Here is a 20,406-nt window from a genome sequence, read left to right as displayed (position 1 = left end):
TCCTGAAGAAGCAATTACTGTTTTCCTGCCTGTAGCTAAAATCAAATGCATTTAGCATAGTTTTATTAGTACACGGTGCTGCTTAAGAACACAATCCGTTTTTCCAGGATTAACATTGAACATAATTCTGTGGGGGCAGTTTGAATCTCTAATGCCGTTTACAAGTGGATTGAAATTCGTGCCAGAATTCTGGATATTTTTTTCCTTTCCTGAGCTCCTAGAGGAACATAGTCTTATTTCAGAAGATGTTTTGCATATTTCCCACCTTGTAATGTTAAATTCTTTATCTCAATCAAATCTGGTAATTTTGAAGTACAGACGTTTTTCACTTCCACTTCATAACATTTTAAATTTAAAATATGTAGTTCTTCATTATAAACATGTATTTCACATGTATGTTCCAAAGTTTCCTTTCTGTCGTGGATTAAAATTTATTATTGTTTTTTTATTACTATGAAATTGATAATTGTTAGTAGAAATGTTTGCCTTAATTTGAAAAAAATAGTTACTGTGAACTATAGATTACAGTCACAGAATTTTGAAGTCTAATATTCTTCTGTATTTTCTTTATGTAATCAAAATTATTTCGGTTCTTTTTCAATTTAATTGCTGAAGTTTGGCAGGAAATGAATTGCCATGGCTGTCTTTTTTACAGAATACAGTCGTTTTGAAGCTAAAATCCATGATTTACGGGAGCAGATGATGAACAGTAGCATTAGTTCAGGATCAGGATCTTTGCGAACCAGCCAGAAGAGATCTCTCTATGTCAGGTAATCATCTTTTTCATAGCATTGCTACTGTGTGTTTCTGCTTTCCTCTAGACTTACTGTTTTGGTATTTGCATACAATTACTTACTAAGTATTAATAAAGGGATACTTATATGCAAATATAATAAAAATAAAGTTTTATTTAGACTGCTTAATATAGCTGAAAAAGAAGTAATATCCCTGAGAACTCTATATGAACTTTGAAGAGTGGTGCTATTATTTGCTTTCTGTCCTTTGATTTGAGAGAGATGATAATCCTTCAGCAAAAACATGTATTTCTTCTTTAGGTCAGTGTATGTGAAGTCTAAAGAATTTGCTTAGTTCAGTTTACGTTTCTGTGACAGTAGTCTTCATATTCTCCCTTGTTCAGTACTTGAATTCAGTTTTCTAGTCTTCTCTTTCTTAAGGTTTGACAGATTTCCATCTTATTTCCATCAGCTTACTTTAATTGTTTTCTCAGCTTTATTAAGGAATCTTATTTCTTTATCCAATTGAATTTTTTTATGGATTATTTTTCCTTGGTAACCAAGAGAGAAAATGCAAAGCAAATGAACTGGGTATACCTCATTAATTTTTTCCTATCAAGTTAAACATAAAGGAGGCTGAAAGCAAGTGGAAACATAAGAACATGAAGCAGATGAAAAAATAGGTGGTTTCACAGGGAAATTATGTAGCTTGTTCATGTGTCACTCAACTCCTACATTTGTTATCATGCACTGATAAAGCATAACGTTTCAAGTATGGAACATGGGTAAAAGGATGGCATTTTAAAAAATAAATTGGTCTTTGAGTTCCCCAAATCATCTCATTTCTGGATTGAATCAGGGCCAGCAGTAGTCTCTTGGTAGGGGCCAGAATAAGAGCAGGTAAGCCTTCAAGTAGTTCTGATGTTTGGATTAAACATGATTTAAAATGGTGTAGGACCTCACTGCTTTACCTCCTAAAAGTAAGTGGGTTCAGGTGCTGTTGACTTTTCCCATCCAAAGCAGATAGTGTTTTGTTTGTGGTGTGTTCTGTCTTCTGAGCTGTGAGAAAGGAAACAAGTCATACACAAAGCAGTTTCCTGAGTAACTGCACCAATGCTGAGGCAAGTCATGGTCCTTTGTAACTATTTCTGAATGCTTGACACAAATGGAGCTAAATACTCATAGGGCTTCTGTTTAGCTTGACTCTAACAGGTAGTTTCTATGTTTTGACCTAATGTTTCAGTACCTAGATTCTGTTTTCTCAGATCTGAGCCTAATTTTCTTTTCTACTTCTGTTTGCCTTAAATATTTTGGGAGTCAAAATTAAATCTTTAAAAATAAGTGCCTTAAATACTGAAGCTAAGTTCTTGATACCACAGTTATCCATATATTTGATATATTGAATTTCCACAGGTAGGTAGGTGTACATATGGATATTGTGCCAAGATCTTCATTTCCATAATCCCAAGATTTATTGCTTTAGTTCTCATCATATAACTAAGCCTTAACAATTCTAAATGCTTTTATTTTGCATTCTATCACAACTGCAGAAAAGCTATTAAATAAAAATACCCTGAAAATCATCTCTGCTGCTTTCTCAAAATCATGGTAACAAATTAGGTAATAAAATCAGATACATTATTGTATCCCTGTAAACATGATACCTTTAGGACTAGTCTGCCTGCAGACAGCATTTTTTGGTATTATGTAATATTAAGGAAAAGGCAACTGTGTTTGCCTGAAAACACAATTTGGAGTAAAATGGCAGATTTTTCTTTGTAAATGTATGTATATAAAAAAATGATACACAGCAATTTAGGAAACAGCCCTTGGAGGGCAATACAAATACAGTTCAGCAGCAGCTCACTCCACTTGTCCTACTATCCCTCCATACCATCCCCCTGTCCCCAGCTAATCCAGATGTACTGATGTGTCTTCTCTTATTTTGCTTTGTATTTCTTATGGTCTTTGTTCTGAGACAGGTTCTCTCATAATAATGTTTCTGGGTTTGTATCTTATCTATATCTAGATATATATATGCTGATGTGGAGATTCAAAAAGCACCTGTGAGATTCTTCCATGGTATCAAGTTTCTGTGATAATACATGGAGAGAGAGTAAATCTGTTCCATATTTAATCTCATCTTCTATGGCAAGTCTCAGTCCGTAATGTGTGCAGCATTCAAAATCAAAAAATACTTTTACCTTTGTGCATTTTTCTGACCAGCACAATACATTCCAAATTCAAACAATGGTGTTGATTTGTGCTTGAATCAGAGCAAAAAATGGTTATGTCTCTAAGCTGAAGAAATGTAACAGTTTTAAAATGACTAAGAAATTTTAAATAAATCCTTTGGAAAAATAAAATCTGCTATTAGCAGCAGTCTAAATGTACTTGCCTGCACTTCAATTGGGCCATCTATGTTATTCTCACAGTTCAAACATTAAGTTTCAAACAACTTTCCCAGAAACTCAGACAAAGAAGAGAACCTTCTTTACCAAGCTGACCTTCATTTATTGCAAAATGGTAAAATTAATTCATATTTAATGAAATGAAACATAGAGATGCTTTGCTGCAGGAATTCCTGGTTGCTTTGTTTTTTGAAGAAATGCTTCAGTAAAACTTGGTCAGTGGTCTGTGATACTGGAAGTAATGAGTATGGCAGGTGAAAAGATATTCTGGAAAATTTGGCAATGTTGCACAGCCATTACATTTTTGGCTTTGAAGCATAAACACTCATGGAATATGCAACCTAATTTCAGTTCCTCTAGACTTGTGGATGAAGGAGATGGGTTACCTTTTCAGTGCTCTTTAGTTTCTGAGTAATACAAAGTGAAACAAAAGGAAGAACTTGGTGCTTTCTCTAGAAAATAATTTTTGGGACTTCCCATTTAAATTTAAATAGAACTTTACACTAAATATCATAGGTCTGAATTCAAAGCGGTAGTTGATGAGGATTGCTAAATTTATTTTGAAGTTAATTAGTGTTTATAATTTAAAATAAGTAAATGTGTAAAATTTTAATCTGTAATAAAAGTCTCCATACAGGAAGTTAATAGAAGCAGTATTTTTTATATTCCAGCTTGTAGATAAAGGCATCATCTGGGCTGTGAAGTGAGTTCTTGGTTGATGATGTGCTAGGCATACAGGAAAAGACATGTTAAATCACTTGAAAACAAAAGAAATTTCTGTTAATTCTCTTGGTTTTGAGGTCATTTATAGGATCATTAGCAGTTCCTGGTATTCCTATAAATGTTAGCTGCAGAGTTTTGTCACTATTGTGTGACACCTTAAACGATCTTTTTATAAAATTATCTTCATCAGCTTTGACTTTTTTGCCCAATAAAATGGGAAATATTTGATGAAACTTCCTTTAATTTTGCAAAATCTGCTCTGTGTACTCATTTATCTAGTTGGAAAAGCACATATTGGTAATAATGACTTTATCAATTTCTGCTGCCACTTCACTCCTGAGCATTTTTTCTCATGCAGTCAACATATATGTTAATGCTGTTAGGCCAAGCTCACAGCTTTTATAAATTTATATGCAAACTCAAAAATAGAAGTTAAAAGTGGAGCTGGTAGAAATCATTGCGTGAATGCTAACAAGAAATCTCAGGAAATAAATGTCATGATGCATGTAATTAATTCAGTGAAAATGTATACAACTTGAATTTGCATTGAAAGTACATACTGGATTATGTGAGGTTTATTTTGAGATATGAAATGATATTTGTCCAGAGTGTTTCTTGAACAAATGTGCAGAATAAATGTAGAGGAGTAACTACTTCCTGTCTGTATCATTTTCTTACCTGCAATATTTAGGCTGTTTCAAAGAAAAAAATGGTTCTGATTTCAAAAAAAAAAAAAAAATCAAGATTTTTTTTTTTCTTTTCTTTTTTTTTTTTTAATTTTATAGCCCAAGAAAGTCATGGTGTCTCAAATAACTCTGGTTTTGCAGTAGGTACTGAAGGTGACCTGGTCTAACAATATTTTGAATTTTTTCCCTGTAAACAATTTGTTATTGGTTATGAACAAATACAGTTCACTCAGTGCTTTGAGAAGGCAAAATTCACAAAGCTGAAAGTACAGTTTGGAGCAAACAGGCTTTGACTTACATGGGTCAAAAATTTCTGTGATATTAAAAATCTAACAGAAAAATGTATGCAAGACTAGTGTTTGGGATGAACAAACAAGCTGAATTTGGACAAGGAAAATGACACCATTTTAAATCATGACATTGTAATCTGTTGGTGCTACTTTGGTTTACACACGAGCTGGCAGATTAAAAAATGTTGAGGACAAGCACTTATTTCACACAGGTGAGGTTCATGAACTGTTTTCAAATGTAAAAGAAGAGTCTTTTAGAAGGCAGAACCTTAGCAGTATCTCTTGCTGTTTGCTAAGAGACTCCTGTCCTCTTTCATTTCCACATCCTTATTAAAACCTTGGCTGTGCCAGGGAAAAACATACTTCACATACCTTCATTTCCTCAGGGAACTTGTCCAGGTAGAAGATGATCCAAAATGCAGAAAAGATGTGACCTGTTAACCAGATCAGTTCCATAGTGTGATGGGCCATGTGCTTTTCCAGACAACTGTGCTTTCTTAAGCAAAAAGGGCAATGTTGTCAGTGGCATAAACCAATCTTGCTGTCAGAGGGAATGTTAATAAAACTGTAGTCACACAGCTGCTGTTCAGGTATTGTGAGTGCCTATTATTTGAAAACAGGCTTACCTTAGGAAAAATTACAAGAATCTCTCAAAATGGTGAGGAATTTCCTGAAAGAATGTCCATAAGGTTCTCTGTCATTGGGTACTACATTAGCAAAGTGGTGACCAGTTCATATTTCTAAGTTGGAGTTTTTCCCTGTGAGCAGAATACTGACTTTTATTTTAAAGACTGTACTAAACTATGCTAAATTACTAAATAATTTCAATTTATAACTTGATTTGAAAATGTACTTTTCAGAACTTTTGACAGTCTTGTATGCTTTAAATACTTGCTTGTCTTTTTTAACCTAGGCTGACATGTAACTTGCTCTGTGCAAAGTACTTAACTGAATTGCAGGAGATGTCTTCTGTAGAGCTTTTGTAAGGCACTAGAGGTTTGCTCTGGATGAAGTTTTTCAGATTCATTAATGCTTAGAAGTGTGTGGGGGTACTGTACTACACATTCTGTGTGTGTATGAGAGAGTGTATTCAGCCTTCTTGTAAGTACCTGTCAGAATGATGCAATCATTTATGAATAGCACAGGCAGCTTGCTTCATATTTTGTGCTATTCATACTCTCCTGGCTTTTTCTTGCTTTTTTGCTATGTTTAATTTTTTCTTTTCAATGTAGAGCTCTTTTTGATTATGACAAGACTAAAGATAGTGGCCTCCCGAGTCAAGGATTGAACTTCAAATTTGGTGATATTCTCCATGTCATTAATGCTTCTGATGATGAATGGTGGCAAGCACGGCAGGTAACTCCAGATGGAGAAAGTGATGAAATTGGAGTTATCCCAAGCAAACGGAGGTATGTCATACTTTATTGACTTGGAGATGTCTGCCATTAAACATCTGATCTGATTAATACATATATCACTTATGCTTTTCTCTTTCCTGTTAATTCTGTACCAGATCAGTCACTTGTTTGATTCTCATTTACTCAATGAGAAGTTTTAATGAACACTATTTAGCCTTAGGAATTGTGTGCTGAGGTTAATAAAGGTGGTCCACATCCACCTTCTCTGTTCTCACTGTAAGTAAGTTGTGGTTTTAATAACATTACATGTGGGTTTAATATCAATTTAAAAATCATTTATGTATGAAAAGATGCAAAGTATGAATGGATTTTATGCAAATCATGACACTATCATGAATTCTTTCTACCCAGAACCTTGAAAACTGAAAAATCATTTTTTGGTAGCCAGAGCCAATGGAGATGAGGTTTTTGTTGTCATACTGGAGACTCAAATAAGAGTTTAGGTACTCTGAATCTTAATATCTGCTATTGACTGATAATTGAGGCTGTTCACTTACTGTGTTGTGTTTCCTCTTTGCACTCTATGGATTTATTGAACATATATAGCCACAAAATACTCCCAATACTCTCACAGCTCATCACTTGAGAAATAACAGTTTTCCATTAGCAGGCTTCCATTTTCTGAATACATCATAAGCAATAAAATGTGTAGTACAAAAGGTACACAAATATGCTTCTGTTGGAACAAGTGGTAACGACATTCTGGAGTTTTGCTGATTCTGACATTTTTGTGTGTGTTTTTATGGTAGAGTTGAGAAAAAGGAACGAGCTCGTTTGAAGACAGTGAAATTCAATTCCAAAACAAGAGGAGATAAAGGGGTGAGTTAATGAAGTGCTAATTACACCTGGCATTGTGAATGGTAACATTTTTCAGTGGTTTGTGTGTGGAGAATCACTTTAAGATCCGAGTGAAAAGACTAAATTCTATCAAATAGAAATGAAATAATTCTGAGCACCAAAGCAGCCTTTAATTGCTAAAACACTGCAAATTATTTAAAGAATTAATATACATATGAAATACATATGAAATACATATGCTTCCTAATACTGTAATTTAATAGGAGCTGTATATCCTAACCAAGTATTGAATAGTGCCATTTCTAACAGCTCTGCACCAGATGTGATTCTGAAATTTAAGAAAGAATTCCATAACCTTACCATTTCTACCAATAGTATGTGACAAGAAATTTCAGGACTTAGGCACATGCATTTTAGATGTAAGAGTCTTCTAAAGTAATAATATATTGCCATTTAAAAAAACCTGAAGTGTGCTTTAAGCTCCTGAGGAATCTATTTCTTAAAAAGTGATTATATTTTCAATTGCACTAATGCTGTAGCATTGGCTAGTTGTTATTGTAAATCCCACAAATGCTTTTTAGGAACGTATTTCAGTTACAATGTTTACATAACTTCAGAAGTCACATACATAAAATATTAAAGCTTCACTATTATATCCTGATAGTGTAGGACTGCAAAGTATAAAGACTCTACAATTCATATCTGCTACATGGCAAAGTTTTCAGTTGTTAATGAAATATCATGTTTATCCCCCTATAAATATTCGCTTAAAAGGAAAATCCATCTCTCTCACTACTTTCTGAGTCACAGTTATGGTACTGCCCTGGAGATTCACTGGATTATTTGCAGTATTTTTCTGTTTTGGTGCAATTGTAGTTTGGTATTGGAATAAAATGTTATCAATTGGCATGGTAATTTGAGTTTGCTTTTTAGAAGTCATATAAAGAGAGGCTTAAATACTTCAGATTATTTTCATTACATTAAGTAATTTTTCAAATGTTAGCATGTTCTTTGAAAGATAATTGGATGGTTTTAGAGTGTGTCTACCAATTAATTGCGAGCAGTTCATTACTGATGCGTTTGAAGTAGCGTTTTGACAAAAGCAGAGTTGGGGCACAGTCCCTGTGTACTGAGAGAGCACCAAAGCAGTGCATGGAATACTGAGTGGAAAAGCAACTACGCTTGCCATTGATGTAGAACTGCAGTCTCTTTCTTTAGTAACATTTCATTTTGCAAACACTTACACTGTTCAGTCTTTTGCTTCAGCTGTAAATGTTTTAACGTCAGAGTTTCTCCTTGAAGTATTCCTCCTGTATTTGTAATGATGATACTTTTCCCAGTAAGTTTGACTGCACTATACATGTCCTCAAGGACTGTGTGCCTTCCTGTGTCTGTGTGTGCTAACACTCCATAAGCAGGATGAAATACCAATTTTATACAGTTTTTGAAAATTTCTACATTAAGATCTTGAAGAGTAACCCTAGTGATGGCTAACATTAAAATCCATGTTCCTTTCATTGTAAGGAAAGCTAAAAAATCTGGAACAAAAATGGTTACATTTTATTCTTGTTTGTTCCTTTTGTATACATATTTATCTAATTTTCTGTGCTGCTTCTGATTTAATATATTCCTGCTTATGATGCTGGTGAATGATTGCCAATGGGCTTATGAAAAATTTAATGCAATTACTATGCATTTTCAACTAATAAGCAAATCCTTCTAGCTTTTTATAATCATGGTATCTTTTAAAAGTAATCTTTTGGCTAATCTTTTATGCAAAATCAATATAATATTACTTTTATTTTCTCTTTTTTTTGGCAATGGAACTGACTCTGACCATTATACATGCAGTATGTAAAGCTTCTTATTAGCTCAGGAAGACTTACTGTACAGAAAGTTAAAATATTATTGTGAAATATTTTCAAAATTATAATGAAGAACTTGATTATATTTTATGAAGTATAATAAATCAGCTACTCCTTTTAACAGTACAGATTGCACATTCTCACCACCTCAGCTAAACTGAACCATTTTAGCTTTATTACATTTGTCTCTTTTTACCAAACTGATGGACTTGAATGAAACAATTGTAGATGTGAATCTTTTACTTTTTGAATTTACATTACAGTATTTTTCAGTATACAGCAAGAATCTCCTTTGGACATATTTCTTTGTTGTCCTTATTCTCTAGATTACATTACCCTTCCTGGTTGTGAGAAATCATTTGCAGTGACTTGACTTCTGTTAGAGAAGGCCAGGAGGACCATAACATAAAAATTTGCCTGTGCCAAGAGTGATTCCTGCAGGCATATGATTGACTTGAAACTTGATCTTTGGTCTATGTGTCAGGTTGATAATTTACCAATTTTTAGAGTGGAACAACAGTTTTAGTCGAACACAGATGCAAGGCAATTAAAGGTTTTATGGATTTCTTCCTTAGCACAGTATTGTTATTTCCAGAGCTCAATGTCACTAATTGTGCTCCCATGGTACCATGTGCCTCTTTAATACCTTGTAATTTTAAGTAATTTTTAAAAAAACATTGGTAATGAAAATATCACTAGGTGTTTAAGTATCTGCTATTGCTAAGGACATCTGTATTAAAACAGATGGCCAGAAGAATTGTTAGTCCTGTAGCAGGATGCAGCTTTGGTGTAGGATAGGAGCACAACTATAGACATTCTCTTTAGGAAGGCCAAGTACTAGTTTTCAATTGTACCAAAAAATGTAGCCCATCACTTGAAAAAACTTTGTCCTGTTTGACCCCTAGTTGTCCCTGTAATTCATTCCATACTTAAGGCTGGTAGAAAGGATAATATGCTTTTTTGCAATATGCCTTTTGTGTTGCGAATAAAGGAATGTGAGCTCACATCAGCTGAAGAAAGACAAACAATTACTTGAAAGCTAAAAGGTTTCAAATTTTAGGTACAGGTGTTAATAGAATCTTGATTGCTTGATTTATTTTTTTTTAACAATACCTTTTAAAAGATGTTTCTGTGGTGCTTTTCTTACTTCTTGCTATAAGTAGGCTCTGCTTAGCTTAGAAATAAATAGTCCCCTACAGCACAGGGTCTCAAGGCCAAGTTGGGTATTTTCCTGTTTTGCCATCGTTTTTATTTGGTTTTTTTTGCAAACCAAATTACAAAAGTATGGCAAATTTTGTCTTTCCAAAACTGGTCAGATGAGTCACTTGTGCCTAAAGATGGAAGGGAATTTCTGCTGACTTTAAGTTAGCTGTGTTAGCTCTAGTTCTGGGCATAATTGCAATTAAAATATAACTGATTTATTTATACTTCAAGGTTTTTTATTGACTTGGAACATCAAATTAGAGGTGCTATAGTCACGTGATGTCTTCAGCAGAAGACATGGCAGGTATTACTAAAATCTGTGCTAATTACCTGTAAAGATACCTATATAGGAATGAAAATGCATTGATGCTCTCCATCACTTGGACAAGGATCACAATAATAGTTTATATTCACATGGATGTAAATGTCTATGTAAGTAACTCTAGAAATGTTTGTCGCAACTGAGATGCAGAAATTCTTCAGCAACATGAGCAGTTAATGTTAAAAGTTGCTGAACATGATCCTCAGTATAAAGGTGTAGAGGGTTTTTCATGTGGTAATTATAAGTGCACTCTTGAAAAACATAATTGCCACAATAAAGCAATGAAATTAGTTTGTGTCTTTTGGAAGGTAATAATTGCATTAGGACACAGACTTAGATAGAACAGAGTTATTCCTTTCAGTAAACTTGCAATAAATTGCAATAGTAAAACACTGATACAAGTTTTGGAGGTTTTTCTTTTTAGTTGGTTGGTAACACTGCCCACAGTACTTCTGATGTTCTGTTATAATATCAGCTGTTTGCAAAAGCCTCAGCTTTTTTTTTTTTTTTTTTTTTTTTTTTTTTAATTTAAGTACTGTAACCCCTAAATGAGAATATCAGTGGTTTAATTGACTTTCAGTCAATTAAATGTTAATGGTCTGGCCATCTTACAGCAGCCTAGTTTTCCACTTTTTTTAAACACTCACAGCATGCCTAAATTTGTGAAATACAGGCCGGGCTGTATAGGATGAACCAGTTTTCTCAATACTAAACACATGAAACATGGAGGATATGAGCAAAGTCATGATCCCAGTCTCTCTTTCTAATGAGCTGAGATGAGGGTTAAACTGAGATATGCACTGCATAATGTGGTTGTAGGAGTCAGCTTCCACAAAGCTGCTGGTCTGGGCCTTTGTTCACACAGACATTAGACATCCTTTGTTTTGCCCCTCCTTCTCTTCTTCAGCAGTCATTCAATGACAAGCGTAAAAAGAACCTCTTTTCCCGAAAATTTCCCTTCTACAAGAACAAGGACCAGAGTGAGCAGGAAACCAGTGATATTGACCGTAAGTATGTGGCACTGATGGAGAGCGCAGCGCAGTAGAAGGGCCTGCTAGACTGCACTAGGGTGTTACCAAGGAGACAGTTCCGTGAGCTGCAGCAGGCTCAGGGCCCGTGGTGCCATCCAGACTGCAAAACCACTGCAAACCTTTGCTGCTAAAATAAAACTTAACACAAGTATCCCAGTTTGAAATAAACTGGGCAGTGCTGTTGACTAACTGGAGGAGATAATTGCCTTCCAGTGCTGTCAGTGATGCTTCTCTGTTTCTGACTTAGAGAAGAAGGCACAGTATTCATGAAAGTAGAATGGAGTTTACCAGCTTCTCAAATCAGTCCCATGGACTGGTTTTTCAAAAATCATTTATTCTAATTTGATTTTCCTAGCGAAGAGATGTTATTCTGATTTTCTATATTCTCAAAATGTAGTTGCATAAATTTGCTAATTCAGACCAGGTTCAAAACAAACTCTGTTCTCTGCCATTGGCATTACTGATGGCACTTCATGTGCCAGTCAAGTCAAATTCTATAGACTTTTTTTCCCTGTGATGTTCTAGGAACTGTCTCCCGTCGTAGCCCCAATTTTATATATTACTGACAATTATTTTCTTTGTGATTGTCTTTTTATTGCTTGCCCTCTGGGGACTACTCTGCAGGAGGTCCCTGACGACATGGGATCAAAAGGCCTGAGTAAGTGATCAAAATACTCCCAAGTTATTTTAACCTCCATCTGAAAAATTACTACTTTTTTTTTTGACAGATCTCTTTGAGATTGGTGCTCTACTGGTATAAGGAGGTTGACTAAAACTGGTTCTTATGTTTTTCCTAGTTTGCAATATTTTGGAATTTTTGCTTTCAGGAACATGTAAAGTTTATGTGACTGTCACATTAGATTTTTTTTTTTTGTTTGTTTTCAGCTTACCAGTTCTTTCTTGTTTGTCCTTAACAGTACTGTGTTTTTAATTTTGTGATTATTGTTTAATGTTACTTATATCTTGTCCTCGTATTTTTATTTATTTTAAAATAACATTATGACTTTTTACAGTAATAGTACAACCACTGCCATGCTACTTTAACTAGTAACAGTTTTCATTCCTCTTTCTAGGTGACTGATGTTTACAGCTACTTAAAGAAAACTTTTTCCTTAACAAATGCCATGGGAGTTTTTCTGTCTGACTTGAACACTTATGATGCTTTTAGACCAGGTGGAGGGCTTAATAGGGGTGACTTGAAGCAGTTTTTTATTACTATTGGAATCCAGTAAGGTTCAAAAGTCGCTGCGTACTCTTAGCAGATCTTTTTGTGTGTACACATCCCACCACTAAATGTATTAAAATGACAAATAAAAAAAGCCAAGACCTTGCTTTCATCACAGATATTAAATACATACACTGTTAGACACTTATGCAATAGGAAAAGGAGACTCTATAAGGATGTGGCTAATGGTCATTAAGGATAGCATGTTTTCCCAAGGCATAACTGTAATGCACAGTGTTTGTGAAGTTACTTGTAAGGGCCAGTGTACTTCTGCACCTGTCCTCAATCGTGAAGTAGAAATTCTAGTAGCTGTAACATTCATTTTTCAATTCCGAAATGGCTGGTTTCAAAGGAATTCGTGGTCTAAACAAGAAGACTTTACTAAGCTTTATGGCCTTATGGTTTAGAACATAAGATCATAAGCAGCTTATGTGGCTTTATGATCATACCTAGTTTGAACTATGTAAGATGGTCCAGAAATCCTTAGCTGATTCTGTTCTAGAAACAATTGGTTTCTTGTCTGTTTTTCAGAACAGACTTTTAAAAACAGCCTTACCACACCTAATACAAGTTGAGTTACATGGTACACTGTATTTCCTCTAATATAATCCAGTATTTTCTCAACAATAGCCTAATGTAATCAGTAAATTGCCTGCATAAGAGTTGAAATGCATAATCCTAGGATTTTTTCACAACAAAATTCATACTCATGTGAAAACTTAAAAATTGTAGGGTTACATGTGAATTATGAGTGTACTTTTTGTAATCTTATTTTATGTGCTATTTAATGTTTTTCTTTTTATTAACACCAATTCCTTTCATATGAAATTAAGCTTGATCCTGAGAGCTATGAGAAGTACGTTAAAACTTTTATATGCAGTATGTATTGATTTCAGCACATTGATATGAGTATTGTCTTTCATCTGGATTTTTTTTTGTCAATTTTCTTTCTGTTTGACTCATGCCATTGGTGTATGTTCCTTATTTTTTTCCCATTGTGTTGCAATTTCAGAGCATGTAACCTCTAATGCCAGCGATAGTGAAAGTAGTTACCGTAAGTGTTTTTAAGTTCTTTGTTTATTCAGAACCTTTGTTTTGTAGCTCCTTCTTTGGTTTTGTTTGTCTGTCTTTTCTGGGTATTTACATGTTATATAGAACTTCCCAGTTAGCTTCAGGAGAAATCTGTGTTTATTTGGTGGAGTACTGCAAATTGTTCCATGTCTTTGTTTTTAAAACTCCCTAGAATCACTGCAAACCTCCTTTATGGATATTTTTATTGTCTGTGATTTTCTTCAGTTCAGCCTAATTTGAATCTACCCCTCTTTTTTTTTTTTTTTTTTTTTTTTTTTTTTTTTAATTACACAAGCTAGCTAAACTAAATTTAAATGTAAACTTAATGCTGACAAATATAATTATATGTAGCTGAGCCTTAATACTGGAAGTGTAACCAAACTGTGTAATCTGTTAAATAATGCTGCAACTATCTAAAGTCTTTCACAACTGGTACTCAGATTTAATATGTATATACTTCAGTGAAAGTACAGATAAGCAAACATGTATTTACCCTTGCTTTCAGCTCATTTATTTTGTGAAGTGTGGGTGCTTATTATGAACTGTCTTCAAAGCATACGACACACATTCACTGCTGGAATCAGTTTTGATAAATCAGCATGCCAGTTCTCTCTCTCTCTCTCTTTGAAGACGTAGTGTCTTCTAAATACCACACTCAGTTTGCTTTGACTACAAGCATAAGCTCCAGTAGTGTTTCCTATTACCTGAGCTGCAGCAGCACTCCATGCTGGTGGTGGGTAATAGGCTGCATGGTGCTGCTCTACTGGGCTTTGACATGCCTTAGACCAGAGCAAGAACTTGAATCCCACTATTCATTTCCAGTGAGCAGCTTCCCAGTAAGGTTGCAGTCTAGACCTGGAAGCCACAATAGACCAGAGCAGGACCATAGGAAGGTGGAGGGTATGAAGAGAAATACGAAAAGAAGGAACAGTGAAAGTCATGCAGTGGTTTGCTGCTCAGCTCCTGGCTGCCTGCTGTGTAATGGGCATTGCAGAAATGTGCAATTTATGTCAGGATAATAAGGAAGGTGGTTCATTAACAGATGTATCTGTCTGGCTGTAGATCTTTTCAGAGGTGATGAGCCACATTTTCTTCCAGATGATGACACTGAAGGAGAGAATGTATATAACGTATACAAAGGGCTGGTGGTGTTGCAGACTGTAATTGAAAAGAAACCAATTGAGGGAGGCATCTGTGTTCCCTGAGAATAACACAGAATTGAGCACACATAGAAATTGCCTTTGGCAATTTTTAATGACATACCATTAAAACTCTATAACTATGTCTGTTTCTTCTTAAATTTGCTGCTTCCCTCTCTTTGCTCACTTCCAAGGTTTTTCTGAGAGCTTGCTTTATTTACATTTAAAGCTCATTATTGGTACTACTAGTTAGTTTTTTTACTTAACTGTTACTTGAGAAGCCATGATTTTATTATGAATGTCATGGATTTGCTTATCTCAATGTGTAATTCCGAGCACTTTTTTATTAAAATATGATTTTAATTTCTTCTTACCGCTGTCTAATATGAAAGTTATCTTGATTACAGATGAGTACGGTTGTTCAAAAGGTTCATTCTATTAATACTAATTTTTCCAAAATATTGAAAAGCAGTGACAATATATACTTTTTGCCCTCAATCAGGGGATGCTTTTTATTTGTTCTTATCTCTTTAGTAGTTTGCATAACTAAATAACTAGCTCATACTCTTTGACCTTATAGTAATGTGACTTTTCCAAAGAAGTATCTAATGCTATGTGAGCTGGATCTTTCACAGATGAGTTGATAGTTGGTGATTCCCTATTCCTCTCCCTAGCCTAAAAAGGGTTCGGAAAGTATATACTGTCCTTCTAAAATCCATTTGCATGAGTAACTTTTTGAGATATTAAAATGTACAGGCTGCATGGTTTCATGTCTGTCTTAAGGTATTCCTCACTTGCAACAATTTAGGAAATTAAATTTTTCCTTCATGTATTGCTGTAGGACAATTTGATTGCAAATTTACTTCAAAATAAGAAAAATATTTCTGTTAATGAAATGGTAACATTTAGATTGAAAATATCAGTGGCATTTGCTTTGAAATAGAGACTAGATATATAGAAGCACTATATGCATTTATAAAAGCCTTCATTTGCCTTCTGTTTCTACATAAACTGTGATGTAGCCTTGGTATGTTACTTTGTCTGTTTTAAGTATAGTTTATCAACATCAAAGAATGTTCCAAAATTAGACAAGTGAAATATTGGAGGACTGTCTTTTCTTCAGTTCAAAGCAATGTCATTTTTAATTTGAGCTTGTGTCTTCAGAATTATAAATTCTGTGCTGTCAAAATTAATTTTTAGTTATTTCGTTGAAAGAAATTTTACTCAGAGATATCATGTTAGATCAAAAGTAATCTTTTAGAGAGACAGCAACTGAGGTATATTTCAAATGCTTTCACTAACATTTAAAAAGCCTACAGCTGTCCAAATTTAAGATTCAATTATTTTAGTTTCATTCACTGCTAATGTGCTTCCTGGAGCTGAGAACAATCCAAAGCATTCTTTGCTTTCAACTTTGTCTTTAAAAATTAATTGATAAAATATTAGTTTTTTAGTATATACAGTCATAGCTTTTTTGGTAGAATTAGAGTGGCTGAAGATGTTTATATAAATGCCAGTTCATGATAAAATTAATGGAATATCTGTACACCTTGACATAAATGGTTGCCAGCCATGTATAAATATGGAAAAATGTTATTGCAATAACAGCTGGCTTCAGAGTATGGAGAGCATTGCTGCTGCAGGTGGCATTGCTCTAGCAGTGAATGACAGCATGCATGCATTGCATCCAGGATACGTGGGGAACAGCACCTCAGCAATGCCTGAAAATTCTTCTGTGCTTGATGTCAGCTTGACATGCCAGCCTACACCAGGAAGTTATTTCTACTGTATGTGTCTTATGCTTTAAAGCTCGGTGTTTGGCTTAGCTTTGTGAGTTTTATAATTCATCGCTCTCAAAAGATGTCCCTCATCAGTATCATTGTAATGCTTATTGCTGAGCAGTGTCTGTATCATCATAGTCCATGGAATGACTCAGTTGAAATATGTTGCTGCAGGAAAAAAATACATTGATATGTCTTTGCATTTACATTTTAGGTGGCCAGGAGGAGTATGTGTTGTCATATGAACCAGTCAATCAACAAGAAGGTTTGTAGATCTCACTTAGTATAAAATAATCTGAATTGTTAGACTGCTTTACATGCCATTATGTACTAAGCACCAGGATAAACTTCTTCACCCTTTTTCACTTGTAACTTACTGTTATTCAAATGAATAAATCATAAAGGCATAAATTATTAAATAAAATCTCTAAATTATTTAGTGCAGAATCCAAATGTGTGCTGCTTCAATAATTTCTTGTGTGATTTATATTATGGAAAGAAAAGACAGTATGCTTAACAGCTTTGTCAGTGAGAACCTCATAAATTATAGTTTCTTCTGTTTCATATTGCTTTAGCATTCTCACTGCTTCTGTCACAGCAGAAAGTGTGTGAATAGATCATTTGTCCGTTTACCAACTTCAGTTGAAATGTCTCTAAACAATCTCCCATTTCTGTATGTTTTTTTTTATATGGTTAATTTGGTTAATAATTGCCAAGGGATTTTTTTCCAGAAAAAAAGTAAAATTTAATGAAATGAAAATAAAAATCAATAGGAGAAAATGTTTTCTCACTCTTGCATTTAAAAAAATGCTTTTTACTGATTTCCAGTGGAATGGTTTTGTGTCTTTTCACCTTGGTCTTGATTGTGATTCGCTGTGTGAATATAGACATAGAATTTTTCAGTTTTCCAAATCACTAGCACAGGTGCTACCAGATGAGTTACATTATTTGATACATAGTTCATATACTTGTGAATTATTCTGATGAAAGGAATGTCCTTTCTTAGAATAAGAGTATTTATCTGTTACCTATCAAATAAGGTGGCAGTCAAAGTAAATATACATCATGTATTAGCAGGAACTTCGAGTACCAAGATTTCATGTCTGGCTTCCTGCAGGGAGTGGTGTTGCCAAGTTGTTTTTAATAGCACTGTGGTGCATTCACCTATAGACTTTCCTCTGACTTGATAATCATGCACAAAGCCCCTAGTTTATCTTCCAGAAATCTTCCAGAAGTAGTAAAAATTGTTATACAAGGCTAAGAGAGACTGCATTATTTATATAATATAATTTGGAATATTGTAAGAAGCCAAATAAAATTATGGATGAGAAATGCTTGAATTAAGACCCTACCAGAAATTGGGAATTGGTAGCCCCCTTTGATGTGAAGTGATTTATGCCTAAAGTAGGAAACTGGAGTTTTGTCACCCTCACAGGAGAGCTGCTGATCTGTGTGTGCCCCATCACCAGAGGGGCTCACAAAGGGAGAAACAGCAAAGATGTTTGTTACTTAATTAATAAGTTAACAGATACTGGATTCAAGACATTCCTCTTATGAATATAGCAATACAGTGGAAAGGAAATAGCTCCGAGTCAAAATATATTTAATAGGCCAGACTTTAATTAATTGGTACTTACTTTTGCAGATAGATTGAAACTAAAATTAAAATTTGTACTGCTGAAGTTGCACGATCACGGCAACATACTTAGGCATTATTGTCTTAATGGCTCTTACAGTGTGATTAGACATAATCTGCTTAAACTTAATTTTCAGCCAAAATCCTCTGTTATAAATAATTAAACTACTTTTAAAAGGTACTACACTTAATTTTGTAAGGGTGTTAATAGTTACAGAAACATTTGAGTTGTTTGTATGGGTGTGCTTAATTGTGGTCTTAGAGGAAAAGGAGCTTCTCCCAGCACAGACACAGAATTTTATGAACTGTGCTGCTGTTTAGATGGCTCTTGGAATTGAAAAGATTTTCAAACCACCCATCTTTCCTTTTTCCATTAGAATTTAGGATGTTAGTTTGTGAAGAGGTTATTTTTTTCCCAAACGCTTCATAATTTAAGATAAATTTTCAATCACTGAGAATGGTGATTTGAAAGTAAAGGTCTATCATCTTACTATGACTATGGTATTAACTGATTGATGTTCCTAACATGTTTTTCTTCTCTTTAGAAGTACATTTAAGTATTAAAATCATTGCTATGTGAGAAATAAGAGTTCATCAAAATAAGCTAAGTTAACAATCATATGTAATATAACTGACATTATTCCTTTATGCTTCTTAGTGAGTTACACTCGACCTGTGATTGTTTTGGGACCCATGAAAGACAGAATAAATGATGACCTGATCTCAGAATTTCCAGACAAATTTGGCTCATGTGTTCCACGTAAGTCTCAGCAAATACTGAAGCATTTTAGATGATATTTTTCTCCTAATTGTTTACCATCCTCTGGGTTAAAAAAAAAAGCTAATATATTGTTTAAACTTCATAGACCTGTCTTAATATTGCCAATCTCATTGTGACAGTTTTGCAGCATAAATGGGAGACTTTTTGGATATTGTAGAGAAAAAAAATCACTGTTTTTTTGTTGTGCTTTAAAAACTACTGGTTTATATTTAAAGATACTACTAGACCAAAACGAGATTACGAGGTGGACGGACGTGATTACCATTTTGTCACTTCTCGAGAGCAAATGGAGAAGGATATTCAGGATCACAAATTCATTGAAGCTGGCCAGTACAATAATCATCTTTATGGAACAAGTGTCCAATCAGTGCGAGAAGTAGCAGAAAAGGTAAATCAGTGCCACTTCCTTTCATTTACTGAGGTGATTACATGCCTGTGCTGACAGGGAAAAAGAGAAGAATGGCAAAAAGCCATTAGGAACATTCTGACTTTTAGGAATTTGTATAAAACTAGAAATAAAGTGCATTGTCACAGATGCATTTAAGGAAATAATGAAGCTTTGAAATAATGAAAGCATCATGATTAAATTGTGGGAAAAGAGCAACCACAATGCGCAGTCTCATTTAGAAAGACTATAGATGAAATAATTGGAATTATAAGCTGATTAGCCTAGCTCACATACACAGATCATTAACTAAGAGTAGTGCTGGTGGAGTTAATTAATATGATTATCCTTTTGACATAGACCTGTGCAGAAGAAAACTTGCAAAAATGTTATTCTTTGTGTTCCTTATGGTTTTAGCTAACAAAAGGAAGAGAGTAAATGTAAAGAATTCAATTTTTAAAGTATTTTTTTCATAACTACCCATATATTTTGAAGATTGACCTTACTGTTTCTATCCCAAAGTGATTTGAATTAACTATTTCTTGCAAATTCTAATTATTTCTGAAATCTTACTGAAGTTGACTTGATCTGTCTGAAAAAAAAGTGGGGAAGAGTGTTTCTGAGAGTAAGGTGCTTGTCTTAAAGAAAATATTTTGGCGAAAAGTTTTTGTAAATGTTCTATGTTGAGTTGATGAATGTTGTTCTGCTGCTTACAAATCCAGTGCATTTACAGTAGCCAATGTTATCTGATCTCTATGAGAGAAGGACCAGCTATTTTCTAGGTGGGAACTCACAAGTGGGGGCATTGTCAGTCTGGACATGCAGAGGGTAAGTGTGGGTAGTAACCCATGTGCCACAGGGCTGTAGTTTAGTCCTCTGGAAAACTCTGTGTACCATTTTGACCAAA

At 34.4% G+C, this 20,406-nt stretch overlaps 1 protein-coding gene across 6 annotated transcripts in view; it reads left to right on the top strand.

Moving 5' to 3' along the window:
* DLG1 (discs large MAGUK scaffold protein 1) overlaps positions 1-20,406 on the top strand; it is a 139,323-nt gene that overhangs the window by 113,117 nt on the left and 5,800 nt on the right. For 2 of the 6 annotated variants that reach the window (XM_056498726.1, XM_056498721.1), the window contains 8 exons: positions 656-770; positions 6,077-6,253; positions 7,012-7,081; positions 12,106-12,139; positions 13,719-13,760; positions 16,912-16,962; positions 18,992-19,093; positions 19,330-19,502. In XM_056498726.1, the coding sequence (XP_056354701.1) occupies positions 656-770; positions 6,077-6,253; positions 7,012-7,081; positions 12,106-12,139; positions 13,719-13,760; positions 16,912-16,962; positions 18,992-19,093; positions 19,330-19,502 (764 nt within the window). Of the gene's footprint in view, positions 1-655; positions 771-6,076; positions 6,254-7,011; positions 7,082-11,357; positions 11,458-12,105; positions 12,140-13,718; positions 13,761-16,911; positions 16,963-18,991; positions 19,094-19,329; positions 19,503-20,406 lie in introns of all 6 variants that reach the window. The other 4 variants (XM_056498725.1, XM_056498720.1, XM_056498724.1 and 1 more) reach the window with 2 other exon arrangements.

Source organism: Oenanthe melanoleuca, chromosome 9 (genome assembly GCF_029582105.1).
Source record: "Oenanthe melanoleuca isolate GR-GAL-2019-014 chromosome 9, OMel1.0, whole genome shotgun sequence".
Classification (NCBI taxonomy): domain Eukaryota; kingdom Metazoa; phylum Chordata; class Aves; order Passeriformes; family Muscicapidae; genus Oenanthe; species Oenanthe melanoleuca.
The sequence above is the reverse complement of the archived record's forward strand: the minus strand, read 5'-3'. Positions and strand labels throughout refer to the sequence as shown.